The 22,943-nt window shown below is 37.3% G+C and overlaps 2 protein-coding genes and 1 long non-coding RNA gene across 3 annotated transcripts; all 3 read right to left on the reverse strand.

Annotated features, from left to right (window-relative positions):
* Positions 1-5,993: 5,993 nt before the first annotated feature.
* LOC123684321 lies at positions 5,994-7,312 on the reverse strand. Its single transcript, XR_006748131.1, has 2 exons — positions 6,715-7,312; positions 5,994-6,269 (listed from the first exon to the last, which is right to left on the reverse strand). It is a non-coding gene; the product is annotated as an uncharacterized LOC123684321 (long non-coding RNA).
* Positions 7,313-8,417: 1,105 nt separating this feature from the next.
* On the reverse strand, positions 8,418-11,477 carry LOC123685224. The gene is made up of 2 exons (XM_045624842.1): positions 11,314-11,477; positions 8,418-10,982 (listed from the first exon to the last, which is right to left on the reverse strand). Exons 1-2 carry the CDS (start codon positions 11,341-11,343, stop codon positions 9,648-9,650), a joined length of 1,365 nt encoding a protein of 454 aa, XP_045480798.1. The 5' UTR covers positions 11,344-11,477; the 3' UTR covers positions 8,418-9,647.
* A 72-nt stretch (positions 11,478-11,549) lies between these two features.
* On the reverse strand, positions 11,550-22,739 carry LOC123685225 (mucin-5AC-like). The gene is made up of 2 exons (XM_045624844.1): positions 22,586-22,739; positions 11,550-21,722 (listed from the first exon to the last, which is right to left on the reverse strand). Exons 1-2 carry the CDS (start codon positions 22,616-22,618, stop codon positions 11,607-11,609), a joined length of 10,149 nt encoding a protein of 3,382 aa, XP_045480800.1. The 5' UTR covers positions 22,619-22,739; the 3' UTR covers positions 11,550-11,606.
* Between the last annotated feature and the right edge of the window lie 204 nt (positions 22,740-22,943).

A 22,943-nucleotide genomic window follows, 5' to 3' on the forward strand; every position in this document is an offset into this window, starting at 1 on the left:
GCTTATTCGCATAGGCCAATGACTTCACATAGCCCCACAGAAAGTAATCTAGTGGTGTTGAATCACAAGATCTTGAAGGCTAATTCATAGGTCCAAAACGTGAAATTTGGCGGTCACCAAACGTGTCTATCAATAAATCGATTGTGGCACGAGCTGTGTGAAATGTTGCGCCGTCTTGTTGGAACCACAGCTGCTGGACATCATGGTTGTTCAATTCAGGAATGAAAAACTTAGTAATGATGGCTCTATACCGATCACCATTGACTGCAACGTTCTGGCCATCATCGTTTTCGAAGAAGTACGGACCAATGATTCCACCAGCCCATAAAGCGCACCAGTCAGTTTTTCTTGATGTAACGGTGTTTCGCATTACACTTGAGGATTAGCTTCACTCCAAATGTGGCAGTTTTGTTTGTTGACGTAGCCATTCAAATCGCTAAACAAAATAAAATGGACGTAGTGCGCGATGGGATGAGTAAAATGGTCATCCAAATGTTGTTGTTCAAGCATCAAATAAGAATAGGTTCTATGCACTCCATGCTTAACTGGCTTTAGTTCTTGTGTCAACTGAAACTTATGAAGATGGAGATGCAAAATCCGCCATAAGATGCCGTAAGAGAGGCCCAAAGTTGTGCGCGCCGAGGAATTAATAAATTTGGTACTTCTTCAACACTTCCTCTTACAGTTGCATTTTCAATGATGTAGGGGCCTTAAGATATGAGTAACAGATCCAGTTTCTTCGAGTTCTTTCACTGTCTTACTAATTGTACGCTGGGAAGGACGATTATGTTGACAATAATCTGCCCATAATGCACAAACTACAGAATCATTTATTTGTTTTCTTATCAGCTTCAGGCGTCAAGTCAGTGCTTCTTCTATATTTTTGGTTCACTATATTTTCAGTGATAAATTGTCCCATTAAAAAGCGACATTTTTTCTCTGTCTTAGGTTAGGTTAGGCCTATTATCAGTATTGTTTCTGGTGTCATGGAAACCTTTTACTCCCAGTGAAATTAATGAATATTTAATGTAAAAAATAATTGATAATTTATTTCGAAGTTCCCCTAATGAATTCGCTGCCATAAGGAACGACGATATATCAAAATACGCTATTAATTATTTTCGTGTCAAATAAAATACATTATACGGAGTTCAATAAGAGTAGAAACAATTACCGAAAGTAGACATTTAATCTAGAAGAAAGACCATTCTTCAATATTGGGGTGTTCATACCCCTAAAGTAAACAATGATAAATATTTGCTTTCCCCCTTCTTACATATGTAATTTTCATTGGGTTCTGTTTGAAATGTATGTCAATGTTTTTGGAACACAAAACCAGTTGTCACTTGTGTTGATTCTCAACACTCTTATAGTAAATAAAACGAAAAATGTAGTATTGGTGAATATTTCCTTAAGATATCAGTTAAATTTTCCTGTATACATAAGTGAAGTTGACAGAGGAATGCAGGTTGATACTTACCGGTTGGTAAAACCAGAGGTTTATGTTTTGAATCTAACCAGCACTACTTTAGAAATAGTTCTGAGGACACTTGGAGGAAGTTTAACTTATAATCCCAACGCCAAATTCATTATATTGACAGATAATAGATCCAACAACTACGCCGACATACTAACCAGGTATTTCGTAACGTATGTGGATGTTATAACAGAAGAACAATGTTGTGAAGATTGCACTTCTGACTCTAAGAACTCAAGACAACATCTTATGTATAATATTGATAATTTGATGGTCTCTGATAGTGTGCAACATTATCTACAAAAATGGAGGCAGGAAGGATTCACAATATGTTTCATCGATGAAAGTGTACCTCCTTATTCCTTATACACAGTGTGTCCGAATTGCACCAAAAATAGTGGCTTAGGATTCGATGTTGCTGATATGGCCCTTGAAAAATATAACATCTCCAGAATTGACCGCAAAGTGTCTGCAGAAGATCTTTCCCTAGAAGTTGTTGAGGATTGGCTAGCAAATGACTATTGTGATTTAGTACTCTCACCCATACTTGGCGATGATGGTTTGCTGGACTTCATATTTCCTATAAACGATGATGAACTTGTTTGGTTTGTGCCAAGTCCTTCGAAAGTTCCCAAATGGAAATACTTAATTAGAGTATTCTCACTAAGGATATGGCTGACTTGGTTATTAACAATATCAATAACTGCTTTACTTTCTTATATAGGTAGAAGAGCTAAAGTTAATAAACAAAAACGTTGTTACAGCATAGAAGAAGTTAAGACTATGTGGACTTATAATATCCGGAATATCATCTTCACTATTCAATTATTCCTAGAGCAAGGAAGCGTAAAAAGTGTTGAATACTTAGCTCAGAAATCACTGATGGTAACAATTTTACTCACCACGCTAGCCTTCAATATGATTTACAAAACAGGATTCACAAGTTTGCTTCTAGGTCCTGAGTTTTTCGAAGATAGTATCAATAGCTTGGAAGATATAGTGGACCATAAGCTATATGTTTCTTTTGCAGAATGGAGATTACCTGCTTTCGAAGGTACATCCGCCAAAGTCAGAGATTACTTTAAGGTACACAATACAGAATGTGAAACTATTAGTTATTGCGTGAACAGAATGAAAACACGCAAGGATTTGGCTCTACTGATGTCGATTGAGAATTTGAAGTATGACTTTGAGGAATACCTTGACGAAAAAGGTCACAATATTATTCAACCGATATATCCACGTTTCTTGAAGCCGTTATATGGAAGTTATATACAGAAAGGCAATCCCTTTGCTGATATAATGATTAAATTTAATAATCGTTTGAGAGACCATGGTTTTGTTGCCTACATCTTATCGAAATATAACAAAAAACACAAAGCTATCGATTTAGCTGAACATGGGAAGTTGACAATGGATCATCTAAAAGGACCGATAGTCATTCTTGTGAGCGGAGTTCTTCTTAGCTTCTTCACAATTGGTCTTGAGATCATTATTTTTCATAGATGGAAGTTATCAACGTAAGGTAGAGTTTGCTTCAATATATTTTTTGTATTATGAAAACATACATTATTTCACTGTACATTACTTTTACATACATTATATTTTACTTACATTAAATGACCCTCGTTGATTATACAATAAATGTATTTGTATCTTTTCATCTGATTCGAATTTGAAAAAATGGCGAATGAGAGGAGTATTTTATTTTGTGAGAGAATCTATGATTGAACGTCACGTACCTACAACATTAAGACTAACCCTGAATATATCTAAATAATTCTAGAGAAGTATGACTATCATATTATATTATTAGGCCAATTGAAAAGTTCACAAAATAATTTTGAATGGCCGTAAAGTGAAGTTGATCGAGCAGTGTTTGAAGCTGTTTAAGTGCAATAAGCCTAAATTTTTGCGTCGATATGTGACAATGGATGAAACATGGCTCCATTATTTCACTCCGGAGTCCAATCGACAGTCAGTTGAGTGGACTGCACAAGATGAACCGAATCCAAAGCGAGGAAAAACTCAACAGTCAGCTGGCAAGGTTATGGCATCAGTATTCTGGGATGCGCAAGGTATAATATTCCTTGATTAGCTCCAAAACGGCCAGACCATCAACAGCGATTATTATATAGCGTTATTGGATCGTTTAAAGGATGAAATCGTTAAAAAACGGTCCCATTTGAAGAAAAAAGGTGGTGTTACATCAAGACAATGCGCCGTGTGACAAATCAACGAAAACAATGGCAAAATTGCATGAATTGGGGTTCGAATTGCTTCTGCATCCACCGTATTCGCCAGATCTGGCCCCCAGCGAGTTTTTCCTGTTCTCAGACCTCAAAAGAATGCTCCCTGGAAAGAAATTTAGCGCTAATGAAGAAGTATTCGCCGACACTGAGGCCTATTTTGAAGCGAAAGACAAATCGTACAAAAAAAAATGGTATGGAAAAGTTGAAAAATCGTTATAATCGCTGGATCGCCCTTGAAGGCCACTATGTTGAATAATAAAGTTGAATTTTGCCAAAAAAAATTTGTTTTACTATGATAGACCAGGGACTTTTCTATTGGCCTGTTATTATATTACTATTATTGTGAGTCAATGAAACTGGACGTGAAAATTCTCAGATTTTTTCATCTTTGTTCAGTATTACCAACTTGAGAAAATTTCGTCAACCTTAATGTTTAAGTTATCTCACAGATCTCAGTGAGTGATTGCCCTGATTTTATCTCCTAACTTCACGCGGAAATGAACGTCTTCTATTTTCTTGAGGAATTCACCTACTAATCAAAGACTTTCATCGTATCAAAGATCTGATCACTGACCGATTACAACAATATGTACACGATAAAACCTTCTTTTCGAAATCAAGGACCATTTCAACATTTCTCGAGTTCATTTCCCCAATGTTTACATTATGGGCGGTAATGGACAGTTTCTCTTTGTCATTATTTGCTTATTCCGTTGACAAACACTTTCTCAATCATTTGAAATTAACTTACAATACTCGAATTGGGTATCATCTATTGAACTTACCATTCCTGCAGTACGTTGTGAATTTTTTAAATCGAGTCTAGATATATATATGATGGAATTAGTATTCACATCCTTGGATGGAATTTATCGAAGGCGGCTTTCCTGAATAAGTGAAATTACATTTTGGAGCCAGTATAGGAGAATGCATGCAAAATTCGTAACGTATGTATTTGTAATGAACAGCGAAGGTAAAAGCATTATGATTTCAAATGGAGAGTGCGATACTTCGTCTGAATATTTCACGATGGTTTAAGAATTTAACGTTGCGAATTCATTACACAGGAAAACGAAATGAAAAAAAAAATTGGTGCCGGAAATTCAACAACTGTTACTAAAACTGCCAACAGACTTTCATTTCAGCTTTGGTTTTTGAGACTGATTCATTTTAGTTTTGATCCAAGCCAAATATATCTTAATATATATATTTCTTGTGTGCGTGTGTATGTGACTGAACTCCTCCTAAACGACTGGACCAATTTTGATGAAATTTTTTGTGTGTGTTCGTGGAGATTCGAGAATGGTTTAGATTTACAGTTTGGTCTACTGGAAAATGTTTTTTCAATTAATTTCTTATTTATGAGGAGTTGTTGATTTTGGAATGTCAAACGATGACATTTTGTGGCTTAGACATAGAAAATCCGTGTTTTTCTCACGGCCAATTGTACGTTGCGTGTTCCAGAGTTGGAAAACCATCGAGTTTGTTTGTTTATACTCCTCATGGACTAACTAAAAATATTGTACATCCAATGGCATTACGATAAATTAAGTTTTTGTAAATTAAAAAAAATAAATATATATGTTATAAAATGTTTTGAGTGCAAGCTTTTTCACCTTTCATTAAAATGAGTTAAAGTTTTCATTTACGATGCTGTTATTTATTTAACAAAGTAATAACTTTTCAATAATAATTTTCATCAAAGCGGTCCAGATTGTTTCAGCTCATTAAAAAAAGTATGAAATTAAAGACGTGTGTACAGGACAACGTCTGTCGGGTCCGCTAGTAGATATATACAGTGTGATTCACCGCGATGGCCCATTCGACGTTAATGAAAAATCAATTATAATTTTGAGCTGTAAATTTGCATTTTTTGGTTTGAGTTATTTATCTTCCTCTCGAAAATATTGTCAGATCGCTACAACTCTTCTTTTCTTAAATGGCACACCCAGTATATTATTGCATCATTAGATAGCTTATTTGATGACTCAACTCAACAGTTCATGAGTTGATGGGATTCTTATAAAAAAAAATGCTGGTGACGAGGACTAACTTTTTCTTTTTTAAATTTCTATAGAAAAAGTTTTTAATTTTCGAATGAGACTATTTGCGGTTCGGACCAAAACTATACAGGGTGTTCACGCGAGAAGATTATGAACTTGGACAACTCAAATTCAACGAAACTCTAGAGTTTCGAATCACATCTTATATTTCTTCCAGTTCCGGTTCGAAAAAGTTGATACCTATAAAAAATTGAACCATGATATTATGAATCATTTAATATTCAAAATCATACAAAACATTAGGAGATAACAGTTCATTCGAAATTCCTCTAAGTAATACTGATCCAAATTAAATTAATTTCTGAATTCTTAGTTCAGTAGGCCATTTGGTACATTCGAGGTTAGGTTTACTTATTACAAGTGTACTTAGTTACTTTTTTATAGGTTTCAGATGGGGTATCTACTTTACTTTGGTCTAAACCAGGTATTACGGAAACGCTTGGTTTAGTTTGAGTTGAATCTTGCATCGTATTCACTCTGAAACAAAACAAAAAAGAAATCTATTGAATATTTTCGTAACATAACAAGAGATGGCTTTGGCAAATTAATTTTTTCATAAAATCGATGACTAGTAAGGTACATCGCAATTCAAAGTACTATACTAAAGGTTATCCTAGACATGTTTACAATATTCCATATATTATACATATTGATCAAAATTAATTCCAGAGAAATTTATCCTCAATTTCAGATACAGCCATCAATAAAAATACGTTAGCAAAAAAGATCATCAGACAAAACCACCTCATGCCAATTTTCAGAACTGAATTCCATTTGGTTCTTCACAAAGGCATAATGAACAACATTTCTTGAATGATCTTCTATGATTTCTAGATCTTAGGTAGATGCATTAATTGAGTAGACTTAAAAAGTTTCATTATTAACCTTTGAAGTATTCTAATGAATGAAATAATGTGCTTACCCATAAGACGATTTCACTTTATTCCTGAAAAACTTACACATCTCTGCAACTCGTAGTAGATTTTATCAGAAAAAAAAACTGTCTAACGCAACTCCTCACTAGCTAGCCGAGAAGTGCAAACTTAATAATTACCTTCAGATAAAGGTGCTACAGATAAGAATTTCTGTTTGACCAAACATACACATTCATTAAATATACGAAATCTTTATTGTTGCAGTTTCCTCTTCTATGGAAGAATACCTTCTCTCTCTCTGTTCCACCTATGCATTTCAAATGATTATTCATATCTCAGAAGTGTTGATTTCGTGATGCGTGATTCACATTTCACAGATGGCCAATTTACGCAAGTTATTTCTATTGAAATGATTAAGGCTTTTTTTGATGGGAACAAAGAGATTCCAGGAAAATCTGACGTGTTTTTAGGAACTTTTACTTTCCCATGTACCTACAACATGAATTCAAACTGAAATTCACAAGTAATTCTCAAATTATGTCTTTGGAAAACGACACAGACAGAATCCCGATCTTCACACAAAGGATCAGGCAGTAGCCTAATGGAAAAATTGTCAACTGTTGATATTTCTGAATTTTTCGTATTACGTTGAATATGACTTCCTGACCAAGAGAGTTTGTGGGTCCAACCCAGTACTAGTTTTCGAGATACAGGGAGCCAAAGGTGAAAAATTGCATTTCTTTAAAGTAAAAAACTTTTTTGTCATAACCCTTAGCTCAAGTACACTACTAACAGGTGTTTTTTTTTAGATATATAACTTTAAGTTGGCATTACTGTTCAAGATAGCGACCGATTTAACAGCTGTCAAGTGATTCATTCTCAGTTTGGTTTCGCAATTCATCATGAATAGACTCACGCCTGAACAACGCTTGCAAATAGTGCAATTTGGCCCAAAATTAGATTGCCGTTGTTCCCGATTTTCATAAGCGAATTTTGTTTAGCGATGAAGCACACTTCTGGTTGAATGGCTACGTCAACAAACAAAATTGCCGCATTTGGAGTGAAGCTAATCCTCAAGTGTATGTCGAAACACCGTTACATCCAGAAAAACTGATTGTTTGGTGCGCTTTATGGGCTAGTGGAATCATTGGTCCGTACTCCTTCAAAAACGATGATGGCCAGAACGTTACAGTCAATGGTGATCGGTATAGAGCCATGATTACTAACTTTTTCATTCCTGAATTGAACAACCATGATGTCCAGGAGCTGTGGTTCCAACAAGACGGCGCAACATGTCACACAGCTCGTGCCACAATCGATTCATTGAAAGACACGTTTGGTGATCGCCTAATTTCACGTTTTGGACCTGTGAATTGGCCTCCAAGATCTTGTGATTCAACACCGCTAGATAACTTTCTGTAGGGCTATGTAAAGTCATTGGTCTATGCGGATAAGCCACAAACCCTTGACCATTTGGAAGACAACATTCGCCGTGTTATTGCCGATATACGGCCACAAATGTTAGAAAAAGTCATCGAAAATTCATGTCAATCGAATAATCCATCGTTGTTTTATTGCAATTTAAAGTTCTATAGCTCTAAAAAAAACACCCTTTATGATGTCAAACAGTATTGGCTTTGTTATGACCAGTTTTTGAGATGCACAAGATAATATAATATTAAAAAGGGCCCCTCCTAGCTGTGCTAGTGAAAATAATAAACTATACTTTTCAACAAGAATAAATAACTCATTTCACCATAAAAATATATATACACAATAAAAATATACAAACATTCGAGTTGAAATTATGTTCTATATAAAATTCAGAATACTGAATTCCGAACGATAAAATATCAATAATGAAATTTTCATTCCTTATTTTTTTCCATCTCATATTTTTCTGTCGCCTTAGTGGGATTATTCATTCTTGCAACACTCCTTTTTTTATAACGACACTTTCTCAGAACTGGGTCGAAATAGGTTCCTTTCAAACATTTGACTTCAACGCAATCTACCTCTCCGTTTCTCTTCTTATGACAAACCACAAAACGTTCATTGTTCTGAGGGTGGGGAAATACGCCATCAGTTATTGCAATGAATTTCCTTTCGTTTCTTTTTCTGCCATGTCTGAACGGAATCTTCAGAAGACATTGCCGGTTGTTCAAGGCCATGAAATTGACTTTGTTAGGGAATCTGTACAGGGGCCGCTCTGAAGCATCAGTGTTCAAATTTACGTGAACTGGAGTATCAGTTGACGTCACTGGAATTTGGATGGTTCTCGAACCAACCTTGACTTTTTGATCAGCACCAGTACCAAGATCTTTTGTGTACCAGACAGGATACCAAATTGATTGGGTTTCACACTCAGCTTCATCCAGACAGAGGAAAATAATAATGGCAGTTGATAAATAAAATATCACTTTGTTCATGTAACCCTTCATAGAATAATAATTCTCGGAAATAGGGAGATTCATTGGAGCAAATATCTGACAAAATTTTGGACCATGTAGTTTCACTTGACAAATCAATTTCTTATTGACATAAGTCAAACGTGTGAAAAATCTGAGAGTTGTTACTCAACGGAATTTATTCAACTTTTTATGATATATTGAATATATCTCCTATTCTTCATATCTTTCGAAAAAAAGGTTTGTTTTAATCTTGAACTAGATATCTTAAGAGGGCTAGAATAACTCAAATATAATATGCAACAACAGGGATTAAAAATATTTCAAAGCAATCATAATAAATCTCACTTATTACCTAGATCACTAAATATTTATTTGAGAGAATAACAAGCACTGCAATTCTACATATTTGTTATTATTTTCTCTCTCAACGGAGAATATATAGACATGTGAAGGAAAACTAGAAATTTATTGATGTATCGATCATATCACCACATTCTTGATTTCATAAATAATTCTATCGTTAATCTCCTCTATATACTTAGAAATACATTGTTCTATTATAGAAAAAGTTAATATTTCAACATATCATTTGAAGTAGAAAATTCAGGGAAGTTCGTTGAGACTCCACTTTGACATTTATAGGAAGATGAACATTGCTTCAGTTCAGGATCGAAAAATTCGTTGGCACCACATTTATATTTGAAATTTATCAATTTACCATTTGGACCCATTGCACACAAAAAGTAAGATTCAAAAGTCTCGCTAGACGAATCTGCAAATCTACCAACAGATTCGCAAATCTCTGTCATAGAATCTGATGTCACATTAGAATTACTAGTCGAGGCATCTGTATATTCGCTGTTATTGTCAGTGGTTATTGTGGTATCAGAAGAATCATCTGTGACTGAATATGTGGAAACAATATCTGGAATATCAGAAGATGAAGGCACACTATATGAAGCAGTTGTTTCTTCTTCAAACGGTGTGGTGAGTACAGAGAAAGTTGTAGTATCGACGTGAGGTGTGGTACCACCCTTACTTGGACATTTGTAAGAATCACTGCATGTTTGTGATCCTGGATCGAATTTCAAATTCTCAGGGCATTGATAAGTTTGATATGCTATATCTCCATTTGGTAGCTGAACGCAATAGAAGTAAGTCTTGCAGGATGCATCTGCATCATCAGGAAATCTACCAGATGAAGGACAAATGAAGGTATTTTTTTGTGTTGTTGGAGTAACAGTAGATTTTGGACAAGAATAATTTATGCTACAGCTTTGAGTAGTTGGGTCGAATTTAAGGGTACTTGGACACTGGTATGTGTACTCTGCGTAACTTCTATTAGGTAAATAAAGACAATAGTGGTATAATCGGCAAGTACTATCATTTTCAACGACAAACCTGCCTTGTTTAGTACAGCTGTAGCTTTCCTGAACTGTTGTCGTTGGTGAAATTGTAACTGTTGTGGTACTGATATTACATTTGAATGCAGAACTACAAGTTTGCAGTTTTGGATCGAATTTTGTACCTATCGGGCATATATAATCCATTTTTATGTACGTCCTGGTAGGAAGGTAATAACAGAAAGAATAACGAGTACATGTTGCATCATTCTCGTCAGGAAATCGTCCTTGTGCTGTACATTCCAATGTTTCTGGCTGTTTTGTTGTTGCTATAGTTGTTGTAGGAAGTGTTGGAAGATTACAATTGTTGTTTTTCAAGCAGGTTTTCATGCTCATGTCAAAAAAGGTGCCATCAGGACAAGTGTACAGTTTTTGTAGGAACATATTATCACCGGACAGGCGAAAACAAAATATGTAGGTTCTGCAAGAATCATCATTGGGATTATTGAAAATTCCTTCTTCTGTACAACTTGAATTGGAGCTTTGAATTAATGCGAATATCTAAAAAAAAATTGATCTTCAATAATACGATACTCATGAATATCAGTTTTGTTATTTTGCAATTTATCTAAATTCTAGTTCGATAGGATAGGTATTTCTCCATTTATTCGAATTCTTTGAGTTGAAATGAATTATTTCATATAACTTCTTCTACAAGACAAGTATTGTTGAAATATGTTTCCTTCTCTAAATAATGCATTTCATAAGACCAATCGAATATTTACTTTAGATTGTTAGGTATTTTTGATCAATATATCGAATACATCCCACGAATTTTCAATTTGACTATTGACAAATACATATATTTAAGAGTTTGAAGAAATATACTCACTAGAAGTGCAATAAACAATATGAAATTCATCTCAGCCTACCACTATGTCAATTTTTCTTACTGATTTTTCAGTATAAAATGTGATCCAAGATAAGAATAAATCTGTGTAATATTCGCAAAACAAATATTTTCATTTCAAGATAAAATGATTCGGTGCCTTAGAAGGTGTTAATGAGACTGGTAATGTTTCGTGTACAAATGATATACAGTATGGAAATTGTAAATCACAGAGGAAATCGTATTCAATCGTTTATTCGTATCAATCAGTTATACATAAAATTTCAACCTAGAGGTTAAGTACATAATATACAAACGGCATTTGATGAACATTTTTGTAACTTAACATCGAACGCTGTCATGCCTTCACAATTAACTACAGTCTTAACTAGCACAGAAGCCTTCTTAACACAATGTATGTAAGAAGTACACTTGGTATCTAATGGATTCAAGAACTTTCCTTCATCTGAACAAATGATTTCCCCTGATGCAGGATCAACCGAAATACATTCATTTGGTTTAGTTGCTGGCGTTGTTTTTTTGGTGTTGATATGCCAAGGTGCTCTGGTTCCGGGTATTTTAGTTATTCTTCCAGTACTTCTTGTTGGAGTAGTAAAGTTACTTATGCACGGGCATTTGTATGTTGTCGTACACATACCAATAGATGGATCAAAATATGAGAATCGTGGACAAGTGTACAAAGTCCTGATGTATGTACCATTTCTCAGTTTCGAACATAAAAAGTAGTTTGAACAAGTTATATCTTTGTTATCCTTGAAACGACCTCGAGATGTGCAAACATGTTCTGGATTGAGAGGAGATAAATCACATCCAGGAGGCTGGGTAATAATCTCTGGAGTTGGAGATCTCGTTGTTGGTACAGTTGGAGCTTCTGTTTCTGGATTTTCGGTTATGCTGCAAGGACATATATAAGAACTGCTGCATCTTTTGAGTTCGGGATCGAATGACTTCCCTTTAGGACAATTGTACTCAGTTTTGATGAATGTGCCATTACCCAAGTCGCTGCATAAGAAGTAATTGCAACAGGATACGTCCTGTCTATTGGGGAATCTTCCTCCAGAACTGCATACAAATTCTTCTGTTGGAATCAAGCAGTTATCTGATGAAGTACTAAAGTATTCTGGTGATTCAGTAACATGACAAGGACATGTGTAACTATCTGAACAAGTCCTGAATACTGGATCGAAACTAGATCCTTCAGGGCAACTGAATTCCGTCTGAATTATTGTTCCATTAGTGGATTTGCTGCAAGAATAGTACGTACAGCAAGATACATCTCCTGGTTTTGGGAATCTACCGACAGACGTACAGACAAATTCAGCAGTTGGTTGGCAGAAATCGGGAATTTTTGTTGATAGGCTAGAAATTTGAGAAGATGATGTCGGTGAGGTTGTGACACTGCATGGACATTTATAGAATGAGCTGCAAGTTTGGGTTGATGGATTGAAACTCAATCCGTTACCACACCTGTATTTTGCTTGGACGAATGTGCCATCAGGTAGTTGAGTACAGAGGAAATATGAGGAGCAGCTCAGATCTAGCAGATCTGGAAATCTTCCTTTTTCTTCGCAGACAAACTTATAATTTGGAAGAAGATTTGGACAACCAGGGCCGGTGGGTTCCGAACTGCTGCTGGAGGTAGGTTGTTGAGTTGGATTTGATGGGGTCGAAGAGGAAGCATTTGGAGTAGTGGAAGATGTTATAGAACATGGACATTCATATTCCTCACTACATTTACTGACTGAAGGATCGAAGAAGGAATTTCTTGGGCAACGACGATGAATTTTTATGAAAGTACTATTATTGAGTTCTGCGCACAAGAAATAAGATGAACAGGTGAGATCTCTTTTGTCAGCGAACCGCCCCTTTTTAGAACATTTGAATGGCTTACTGGATGGTGGGATGATACAATCATTTGTTGTACTACTACCCTTTTGTGTTGAACTCATTGGGTTTTCAGTTGTTGGTTCAGTTTTTCCTGTAGATGGTGTACCAGTCTTTGCTGTTGATGGTGTACCAGTCTTTCCTGTAGATGGTGAACCAGTCTTTCCTGTTGATGGTGTACCAGTTTTTCCTGTTGATGGTGAACCAGTCTTTCCTGTTGAAGGTGTACCACTGCTGCTTCCAGAAGAAGTGGTCGATTTTGATCTGCCTGATTCGGTAGTTGAGTTCTCTGTCGATTCTGAGGTAGAAGATGATTTACCAGTTGATCCCGAAGAAGTACTTGATGGATTCTTGGTGGTTGATGCAGGTATATTCGAACAAGGACAGTCGTATTTCTTGCTACATCTTCCTATTGATGGATCGAAGAATGAATTTTTAGGGCACTCATACTTGGTTTTTATGAGTGTACCATTGTTGAGTTCTGAGCATAAGAAATATGATGAACAGGTAAGGTCTCTTTTGTTCGCGAACCGCCCCTTTTTAGAACATCTGAATGGCCTACTGAATGGTGAAATGATACAATCATTTGTTGTACTACTACCCTTTTGTGTTGAACTCATTGGGTTTTCTGTTGTTGGTTTAGTTTTTCCTGTTGATGGTGTACCAGTCTTTCCTGTTGATGGTGTACCAGTCTTTCCTGTTGAGGGTGTACCAGTCTTTCCTGTTGAGGGTGTACCAGTCTTTCCTGTTGATGGTGTACCAGTCTTTCCTGTTGATGGTGTTCCAGTTTTTCCTGTTGATGGTGGACCAGTCTTTCCTGTAGAAGGTGTATCAGTCTTTCCTGTAGAAGGTGTACCAGTCTTTCCTGTTGAAGGTGTACCGCTGCTGCCTCCAGAAGAAGTGGTCGATTTTGATCTGCCTGATTCGGTAGTTGAGTTCTCTGTCGATTCTGAGGTAGAAGATGATTTACCAGTTGATCCCGAAGAAGTACTTGATGGATTCTTGGTGGTTGATGCAGGTTTATTCGAACAAGGACAGTCGTATTTCTTGCTACATCTTCCAATAGATGGATCGAAGAATGAATTTTTAGGGCACTTATACTTCGTTTCTATGAGTGTACCATTGTTGAGTTCTGAGCATAAGAAATATGATGAACAGGTAAGGTCTCTTTTGTTAGCGAACCGTCCCTTTCTAGAACATCTGAATGGCTTACTGAATGGTGAGATGATACAATCATTTGTTGTACTACTACCCTTTTGTGTTGAACTCATTGGGTTTTCAGTTGTTGGTTTAGTTTTTCCTGTTGATGGTGAACCAGTCTTTCCTGTTGAAGGTGTACCACTGCTGCTTCCAGAAGAAGTGGTCGATTTTGATCTGCCTGATTCGGTAGTTGAGTTCTCTGTCGATTCTGAGGTAGAAGATGATTTACCAGTTGATCCCGAAGAAGTACTTGATGGATTCTTGGTGGTTGATGCAGGTATATTCGAACAAGGACAGTCGTATTTCTTGCTACATCTTCCTATTGATGGATCGAAGAATGAATTTTTAGGGCACTCATACTTGGTTTTTATGAGTGTACCATTGTTGAGTTCTGAGCATAAGAAATATGATGAACAGGTGGGGTCTCTTTTGTTAGCAAACCGTCCCTTTTTAGAACATCTGAATGGCTTACTGAATGGTGAGATGATACAATCATTTGTTGTACTACTACCCTTTTGTGTTGAACTCATTGGGTTTTCAGTTGTTGGTTTAGTTTTTCCTGTAGATGGTGTACCAGTCTTTCCTGTTGATGGTGTACCAGTCTTTCCTGTTGATGGTGTACCAGTTTTTCCTGTTGATGGTGTACCAGTTTTTCCTGTTGATGGTGTACCAGTCTTTCCTGTTGAAGGTGATCCCGTCTTTCCTGTAGAAGGTGTAGCAGTCTTTCCTGTAGAAGGTGTACCAGTCTTTCCTGTTGAAGGTGTACCGCTGCTGCCTCCAGAAGAAGTTGTCGATTTTGATCTGCCTGATTCGGTAGTTGAGTGCTCTGTCGATTCTGAGGTGGAAGATGATTTACCAGTTGATCCCGAAGAAGTACTTGATGGATTCTTGGTGGTTGATGCAGGTATATTCGAACAAGGACAGTCGTATTTCTTGCTACATCTTCCAATAGATGGATCGAATAATGAATTTTTAGGACACTTATACTTCGTTTTTATGAGTGTACCATTGTTGAGTTCTGAGCATAAGAAATATGAAGAACAGGTAAGGTCTCTTTTGTTAGCGAACCGTCCCTTTCTAGAACATCTGAATGGCTTACTGAATGGTGAGATGATACAATCATTCGTTGTACTACTACCCTTTTGTGTTGAACTCATTGGGTTTTCAGTTGTTGGTTTAGTTTTTCCTGTTGATGGTGTACCAGTCTTTCCTGTTGATGTTGTACCAGTCTTTCCTGTTGATGGTGTACCAGTCTTTCCTGTTGATGGTGTTCCAGTTTTTCCTGTTGATGGTGTCCCAGTCTTTCCTGTTGATGGTGTTCCAGTTTTTCCTGTTGATGTTGTACCAGTCTTTCCTGTTGATGGTGTACCAGTCTTTTCTGTTGATGGTGTACCAGTCTGTCCTGTTGAAGGTGTACCGCTGCTGCCTCCAGAAGAAGTGGTCGATTTTGATGTGCCTGATTCGGTAGTTGAGTTCTCTGTCGATTCTGAGTTAGAAGATGATTTACCAGTTGATCCCGAAGAAGTACTTGATGGATTCTTGGTGGTTGATGCAGGTTTATTCGAACAAGGACAGTCGTATTTCTTGCTACATCTTTCAATAGATGGATCGAAGAATGAATTTTTAGGGCACTCATAGTTGGTTTTTATGAGTGTACCATTGTTGAGTTCTGAGCATAAGAAATATGATGAACAGGTAAGGTCTCTTTTGTTAGCGAACCGTCCCTTTCTAGAACATCTGAATGGCTTACTGAATGGTGAGATGATACAATCATTCGTTGTACTACTACCCTTTTGTGTTGAACTCATTGGGTTTTCAGTTGTTGGTTTAGTTTTTCCTGTTGATGGTGTACCAGTCTTTCCTGTTGATGTTGTACCAGTCTTTCCTGTTGATGGTGTACCAGTCTTTCCTGTTGATGTTGTACCAGTCTTTCCTGTTGATGGTGTACCAGTCTTTCCTGTTGATGGTGTTCCAGTTTTTCCTGTTGATGGTGTACCAGTCTTTCCTGTTGATGGTGTACCAGTCTTTTCTGTTGATGGTGTACCAGTCTTTCCTGTAGAAGGTGTACCAGTCTTTCCTGTTGAAGGTGTACCGCTGCTGCCTCCAGAAGAAGTGGTCGATTTTGATGTGCCTGATTCGGTAGTTGAATTCTCTGTCGATTCTGAGGTAGAAGATGATTTACCAGTTGATCCCGAGGAAGTGCTTGATGGATTCTTGGTGGTTGATGCAGGTATATTCGAACAAGGACAGTCGTATTTCTTGCTACATCTTCCAATAGATGGATCGAAGAATGAATTTTTAGGGCACTTATACTTCGTTTTTATGAGTGTACCATTGTTGAGTTCTGAGCATAAGAAATATGATGAACAGGTAAGGTCTCTTTTGTTAGAGAACCGCCCCTTTCTAGAACATCTGAATGGCCTACTGAATGGTGAGATGATACAATCATTTGTTGTACTACTACCCTTTTGTGTTGAACTCATTGGGTTTTCAGTTGTTGGTTTAGTTTTTCCTGTTGATGGTGTACCAGTCTTTCCTGTTGAAGGTGTACTGCTGCTGCCTCCAGAAGAAGTGGTCGATTTTGATGTGCCTGATTCGGTAGTTGAGTTCTCTGTCGATTCTGAGGTAGAAGATGATTTACCAGTTGATCCCGAAGAAGTGCTTGATGGATTCTTGGTGGTTGATGCAGGTATATTCGAACAAGGACAGTCGTATTTCTTGCTACATCTTCCAATAGATGGATCGAAGAATGAATTTTTAGGGCACTTATACTTCGTTTTTATGAGTGTACCATTGTTGAGTTCTGAGCATAAGAAATATGATGAACAGGTAAGGTCTCTTTTGTTAGAGAACCGCCCCTTTCTAGAACATCTGAATGGCCTACTGAATGGTGAGATGATACAATCATTTGTTGTACTACTACCCTTTTGTGTTGAACTCATTGGGTTTTCAGTTGTTGGTTTAGTTTTTCCTGTTGATGGTGTACCAGTCTTTCCTGTTGAAGGTGTACCACTGCTGCCTCCAGAAGAAGTGGTCGATTTTGATGCGCCTGATTCGGTAGTTGAGTTCTCTGTCGATTCTGAGGTAGAAGATGATTTACCAGTTGATCCCGAAGAAGTGCTTGATGGATTCTTGGTGGTTGATGCAGGTATATTCGAACAAGGACAGTCGTATTTCTTGCTGCATCTTCCAATAGATGGATCGAAGAATGAATTTTTAGGGCACTTATACTTCGTTTTTATGAGTGTACCATTGTTGAGTTCTGAGCATAAGAAATATGATGAACAGGTAAGGTCTCTTTTGTTAGAGAACCGCCCCTTTCTAGAACATCTGAATGGCCTACTGAATGGTGAGATGATACAATCATTTGTTGTACTACTACCCTTTTGTGTTGAACTCATTGGGTTTTCAGTTGTTGGTTTAGTTTTTCCTGTTGATGGTGTACCAGTCTTTCCTGTTGAGGGTGTACCAGTCTTTCCTGTTGAAGGTGTACCACTGCTGCCTCCAGAAGAAGTGGTCGATTTTGATCTGCCTGATTCGGTAGTTGAGTTCTCTGTCGATTCTGAGGTAGAAGATGATTTACCAGTTGATCCCGAAGAAGTGCTTGATGGATTCTTGGTGGTTGATGCAGGTATATTCGAACAAGGACAGTCGTATTTCTTGCTACATCTTCCAATAGATGGATCGAAAAATGAATTTTTAGGGCACTTATACTTCGTTTTTATGAGTGTACCATTGTTGAGTTCTGAGCATAAGAAATATGATGAACAGGTAAGGTCTCTTTTGTTAGCGAACCGTCCCTTTCTAGAACATCTGAATGGCTTACTGAATGGTGAGATGATACAATCATTTGTTGTACTACTACCCTTTTGTGTTGAACTCATTGGGTTTTCAGTTGTTGGTTTAGTTTTTCCTGTTGATGGTGTACCACTCTTTCCTGTTGATGGTGTTCCAGTATTTCCTGTTGATGGTGTACCAGTCTTTCCTGTTGATGGTGTTCCAGTTTTTCCTGTTGATGGTGTACCAGTCTTTCCTGTTGATGGTGTACCAGTCTTTTCTGTTGATGGTGTACCAGTCTTTCCTGTTGATGGTGTTCCAGTTTTTCCTGTTGATGGTGTACCAGTCTTTCCTGTAGAAGGTGTACCAATCTTTTCTGTAGAAGGTGTACCAGTCTTTCCTGTAGAAGGTGTACCAGTCTTTCCTGTTGAAGGTGTTCCGCTGCTGCCTCCAGAAGAAGTGGTCGATTTTGATCTGCCTGATTCGGTAGTTGAGTGCTCTGTCGATTCTGAGGTAGGAGATGATTTACCAGTTGATCCCGAAGAAGTACTTGATGGATTCTTGGTGGTTGATGCAGGTATATTTGAACAAGGACAGTCGTATTTCTTGCTACATCTTCCAATAGATGGATCGAAGAATGAATTTTTAGGACACTTATACTTCGTTTTTATTAGTGTACCATTGTTGAGTTCTGAGCATAAGAAATATGATGAACAGGTAAGGTCTCTTTTGTTAGCGAAACGCCCCTTTCTAGAACATCTGAATGGCTTACTGAATGGTGAGATGATACAATCATTCGTTGTACTACTACCCTTTTGTGTTGAACTCATTGGGTTTTCAGTTGTTGGTTTAGTTTTTCCTGTAGATGGTGTACCAGTCTTTTCTGTTGATGGTGTACCAGTCTTTCCTGTTGATGGTGTACCAGTTCTTCCTGTTGATGGTGTACCAGTCTTTCCTGTTGAAGGTGTACCAGTCTTTCCTGTTGAAGGTGTACCAGTCTTTCCTGTTGAAGGTGTACCAGTCTTTCCTGTAGAAGGTGTACCAGTCTTTCCTGTTGATGGTGTACCAGTCTTTCCTGTAGAAGGTGTACCAGTCTTTCCTGTTGATGGTGTACCAGTATTTCGTGTTGATGGTGTACCAGTCCTTCCTGTCGATGGTGTACCAGTCCTTCCTGTAGATGGTGTACTAGTCTTTTCTGTAGATGGAGTACCAGTCTTTCCTGTTGATGGTGTACCAGTCTTTCCTGTAGAAGGTGTACCAGTTTTTCCTGTTGATGGTGAACCAGTCTTACCTGTAGAAGGTGTACCAGTCTTTCCTGTTGAAGGTGTACCAGTCTTTCCTGTAGAAGGTGTACCAGTCTTCCCTGTTGATGGTGTACCAGTCTTTCCTGTTGAAGGTGTACCAGTCTTTCCTGTTGATGGTGTACCAGTCCTTCCTGTAGAAGGTGTACCAGTCGTTCGTTTTGATGGTTTACCAGTCTTTCCTGTTGATGGTGTACCAGTCTCTCCTGTTGATGGTGTACCAGTCTTTTCTGTTGATGGTGTACCAGTCCTTCCTGTAGATGGTGTACCAGTCTTTCCTGTTGATGGTGTACCAGTTTTTCCTGTAGAAGGTGTACCAGTCTTTCCTGTTGATGGTGTACCAGTTTTTCCTGTAGAAGGTGTACCAGTCTTTCCTGTTGAAGGTGTACCACTGCTGCCTCCAGAAGAAGTGGTCGATTTTGATCTGCCTGATTCGGTAGTTGAGCTCTCTGTCGATTTTGAGCTGGAAGATGATTTAGTTCTTCCTGTGGAAGATGTGCCATTTGATCCTTGACCAGTTGATTTTGTAACATCGGTTGGATTTATTGTTTTTCCACTTGAGCTCGAAGATGATTTACCAGTTGATCCCGAAGAACTTGATGGATTCTTGGTGGTTGAGGCAGGTATATTCGAACAAGGACAGTCGTATTTCTTGCTACATCTTCCGATGGATGGATCGAAGAATGAATTTTTAGGACACTTGTACTTCGTTTTTATGAGTGTACCATTGTTGAGTTCTGAGCACAAGAAATATGATGAACAGGTAAGGTCTCTTTTGTCAGCGAACCGTCCCTTTTTAGAACATCTGAATGGCTTACTGAATGGTGAGATGATACAATCATTGGTTGTACTACTACCCTCTTGTGTTGAACTCATTGAGTTTTCTGTTGTTTGTTTGGAACCATTCGTCTGATCTGAGCTTGGGCTAGTTGAACTTGCACCTGCTCCTGATGTGGTACCTGTCAATTTGGCGGTTGAAGTATACTGGGTGGTTGCAGAGGTTTTCTTTGGTGCCTCCGTGAAAGTGCATGGACAAACATAGTTGTCTGTGCATTTTTCTAAAGAAGGATCAAATGTCAAACATCTTGGGCAGCGATATCTCTTCCTGCTAAATCCTTTCGAATCAACCTCACAATGGAAATAGGTATTACAGGACAAATCGCTTCTATCAGGAAATCTTCCTTTTTTGTGACATATAAAATCTTCGTTTGGAATATCACAAATCAATGGAGTTGGAGAATAAACAATTTCTGTAGTTGTAGTTGTAGTTGATGGCAGTCTTGTGGTCGCTCTCGATGGAATAGTTGTGAGATAAGTTGATACTGTTCCTATTTGGCACGGACATACATATTTGAAGCTGCATCTTTGTAGATGAGGATTGTATGTAGTTCCATAAGGACAACTATACTTTGTTCTCAGAAATCCACCATTGGAAAGTTTCGTACAGAGGAAATAATCTGTGCATGTTGCATCTCTCTTATCTGGAAACGTTCCTTCTTCTTGGCATTTGAATACATCAAGGTTTTTCACTTCTAAACATGAGTCAGTACCAGCCCAAACTGTACTTTGTACAGTTGACGACTGTTTTCGTGTGGTCCGTTCTTTAGGTATTTCAGTCCAGCTATACCTTTCTGTCCATCTTTCGAATAGGTCAGTCCATTGATAACGTTCAGCCCATCCTATATGTTCCCTTCTCTCTTCCTCTCGATAGGAGTTGCTATTCGAATTCTCATTATTTCTGGGCCATTGTCCTTGACACGGGCATTCGTAACTCGTATGACATTTCTGTGAACTAGGATCGAACAAAGTACCTTCAGGACACTCGTACTTAGTTTTCATATACTTCCCACTCTGCAGGAGAGAACATAAGTAATAGGTTCTGCAGGATGATTCCGTCAAGTCTGCATACTTTCCACTTCTTTTACACTCATAGTTCCCTCTGATTTTAGTCCTACATTGATAGTGAACGTTATTGATAGTTTCGATCTCAACTAAATCTCGGGTGGCTCTGGAGACCCTTGGACATGTGTAATTTTTGGAGCACGTTGCCGATTTGGGCAAGAATAAGGATTTCTCAGGACAACTGTATTGGGTTTGTATAAGTTCTCCATTCAAGGTGAAGGAACATAAATAGAATGAATTACAAGTGTCATCTGATGGATTATCATATCGACCTGCTTTGATGCAAATAAATTGCTCTTCTTCCTCTCCATTTATCCCACTAAAAATCTGGAAAAGTAATGTATGTTGTCAATGTTTAAATTGATTTTGGTTCATTGAGAATAAGTAGAAATTTTGTCTTCAGGAATAATGACATATTTATATTCCAGCCTCGAAATTTCGGTTATTCGAAGAAACCTCTGAACAGATTTTTCTATAAACACGTCGCTGTTATTATTATGTCTGTTATTTTCGTATTTTGAGTCGGGAATGATCTACAACTATAAAATTCGTCTCACTGATGACAAATATGCTGTTAAATTCAAGTATGTGTCCAATAATTCTCGAATGAGAAAATTAGGAAGTTGAAGTTTTTAGGTTAGCTTCAGGTCTCGAATGGGTGGAGTTCGTTATTGGGTAAAATCCGACTAGGGGTTCCGTAAATATTTTATTTTCATTTTGATATCAAAATTATCGATTCAATCGAAATGGAATATGGATTTGATTGTAAAATAACAATTGAATGTGACATCAGATCCGATGTATATTTGAAAGGCAAATTTTAAGTACCTAGCACGCAAGATTCCTCTTGATGCCGTCAGAACCATAGAAATTTGTTATGAGTTTTATCAGAAAAAAAACATATTTCCGTATAGATAGAAATTAGTTATTCCAAAAATGTTGATTGCGTCAACAAGATCAGAGAAAATTCGAGCAAAACTTAAAAAAAATAATTACACGAAATTGTTCAATACACCGAAAATAATGAATTTACGCAGTTACTTTGAATTATCAAAATAATTCAACCGTTTCTTATTAAATATGAACCATCGAAAAAATAGCTGCACCATTTAGGAATAGAAGTAAAAAAAAATTCAACACTACTATTCTATGATGAGAAATATTTCCTCGAAAATTTTTAGGATACTTACTAGGAGTAAGAGGAATGAAAATGCTAATCTCATCTTGAGCTCGGTCACAACTGCTGATTGACTGACTGCTCCTCCAAAATTTTTATATTTTTGAGATGACCAGAAAGCAAGATGTGATATGGCTTAATTTTATGGCTCTGAATCGTAATCACTCAAATGATGAAACAAATTTGAATGGATATATGACTGTAAACCGGAGATAATCTGAAATATGATCTTTGATTTGGGATTAACAAATAAACTGATTTTTATTGGGGTGATTTAAATATCCAGTTCATCTTTCATGTGACAAATAAATATACGAAATTTATTTGTTTTTCCATTGAACGTTATGTATTGCATTGCGTTCAAATGAAGT

The sequence above is a fragment of the Harmonia axyridis genome, chromosome 7 (genome assembly GCF_914767665.1).
Source record: "Harmonia axyridis chromosome 7, icHarAxyr1.1, whole genome shotgun sequence".
Lineage (NCBI taxonomy): Eukaryota > Metazoa > Arthropoda > Insecta > Coleoptera > Coccinellidae > Harmonia > Harmonia axyridis.

Excerpts from the sequence above, each read along its gene's own strand:
- LOC123685224 (XM_045624842.1), bottom strand. The coding sequence starts at position 11,343 with ATGAATTTCATATTGTTTATTGCACTTCTA. Across the intron at positions 10,983-11,313 it reads TATTGTTTATTGCACTTCTA|ATATTCGCATTAATTCAAAG; the intron begins GTGAGTATATTT and ends ATTTTTTTTTAG.
- LOC123685225 (XM_045624844.1), bottom strand. The coding sequence starts at position 22,618 with ATGAGATTAGCATTTTCATTCCTCTTACTCCTA. Across the intron at positions 21,723-22,585 it reads TTTCATTCCTCTTACTCCTA|ATTTTTAGTGGGATAAATGG; the intron begins GTAAGTATCCTA and ends TTACTTTTCCAG.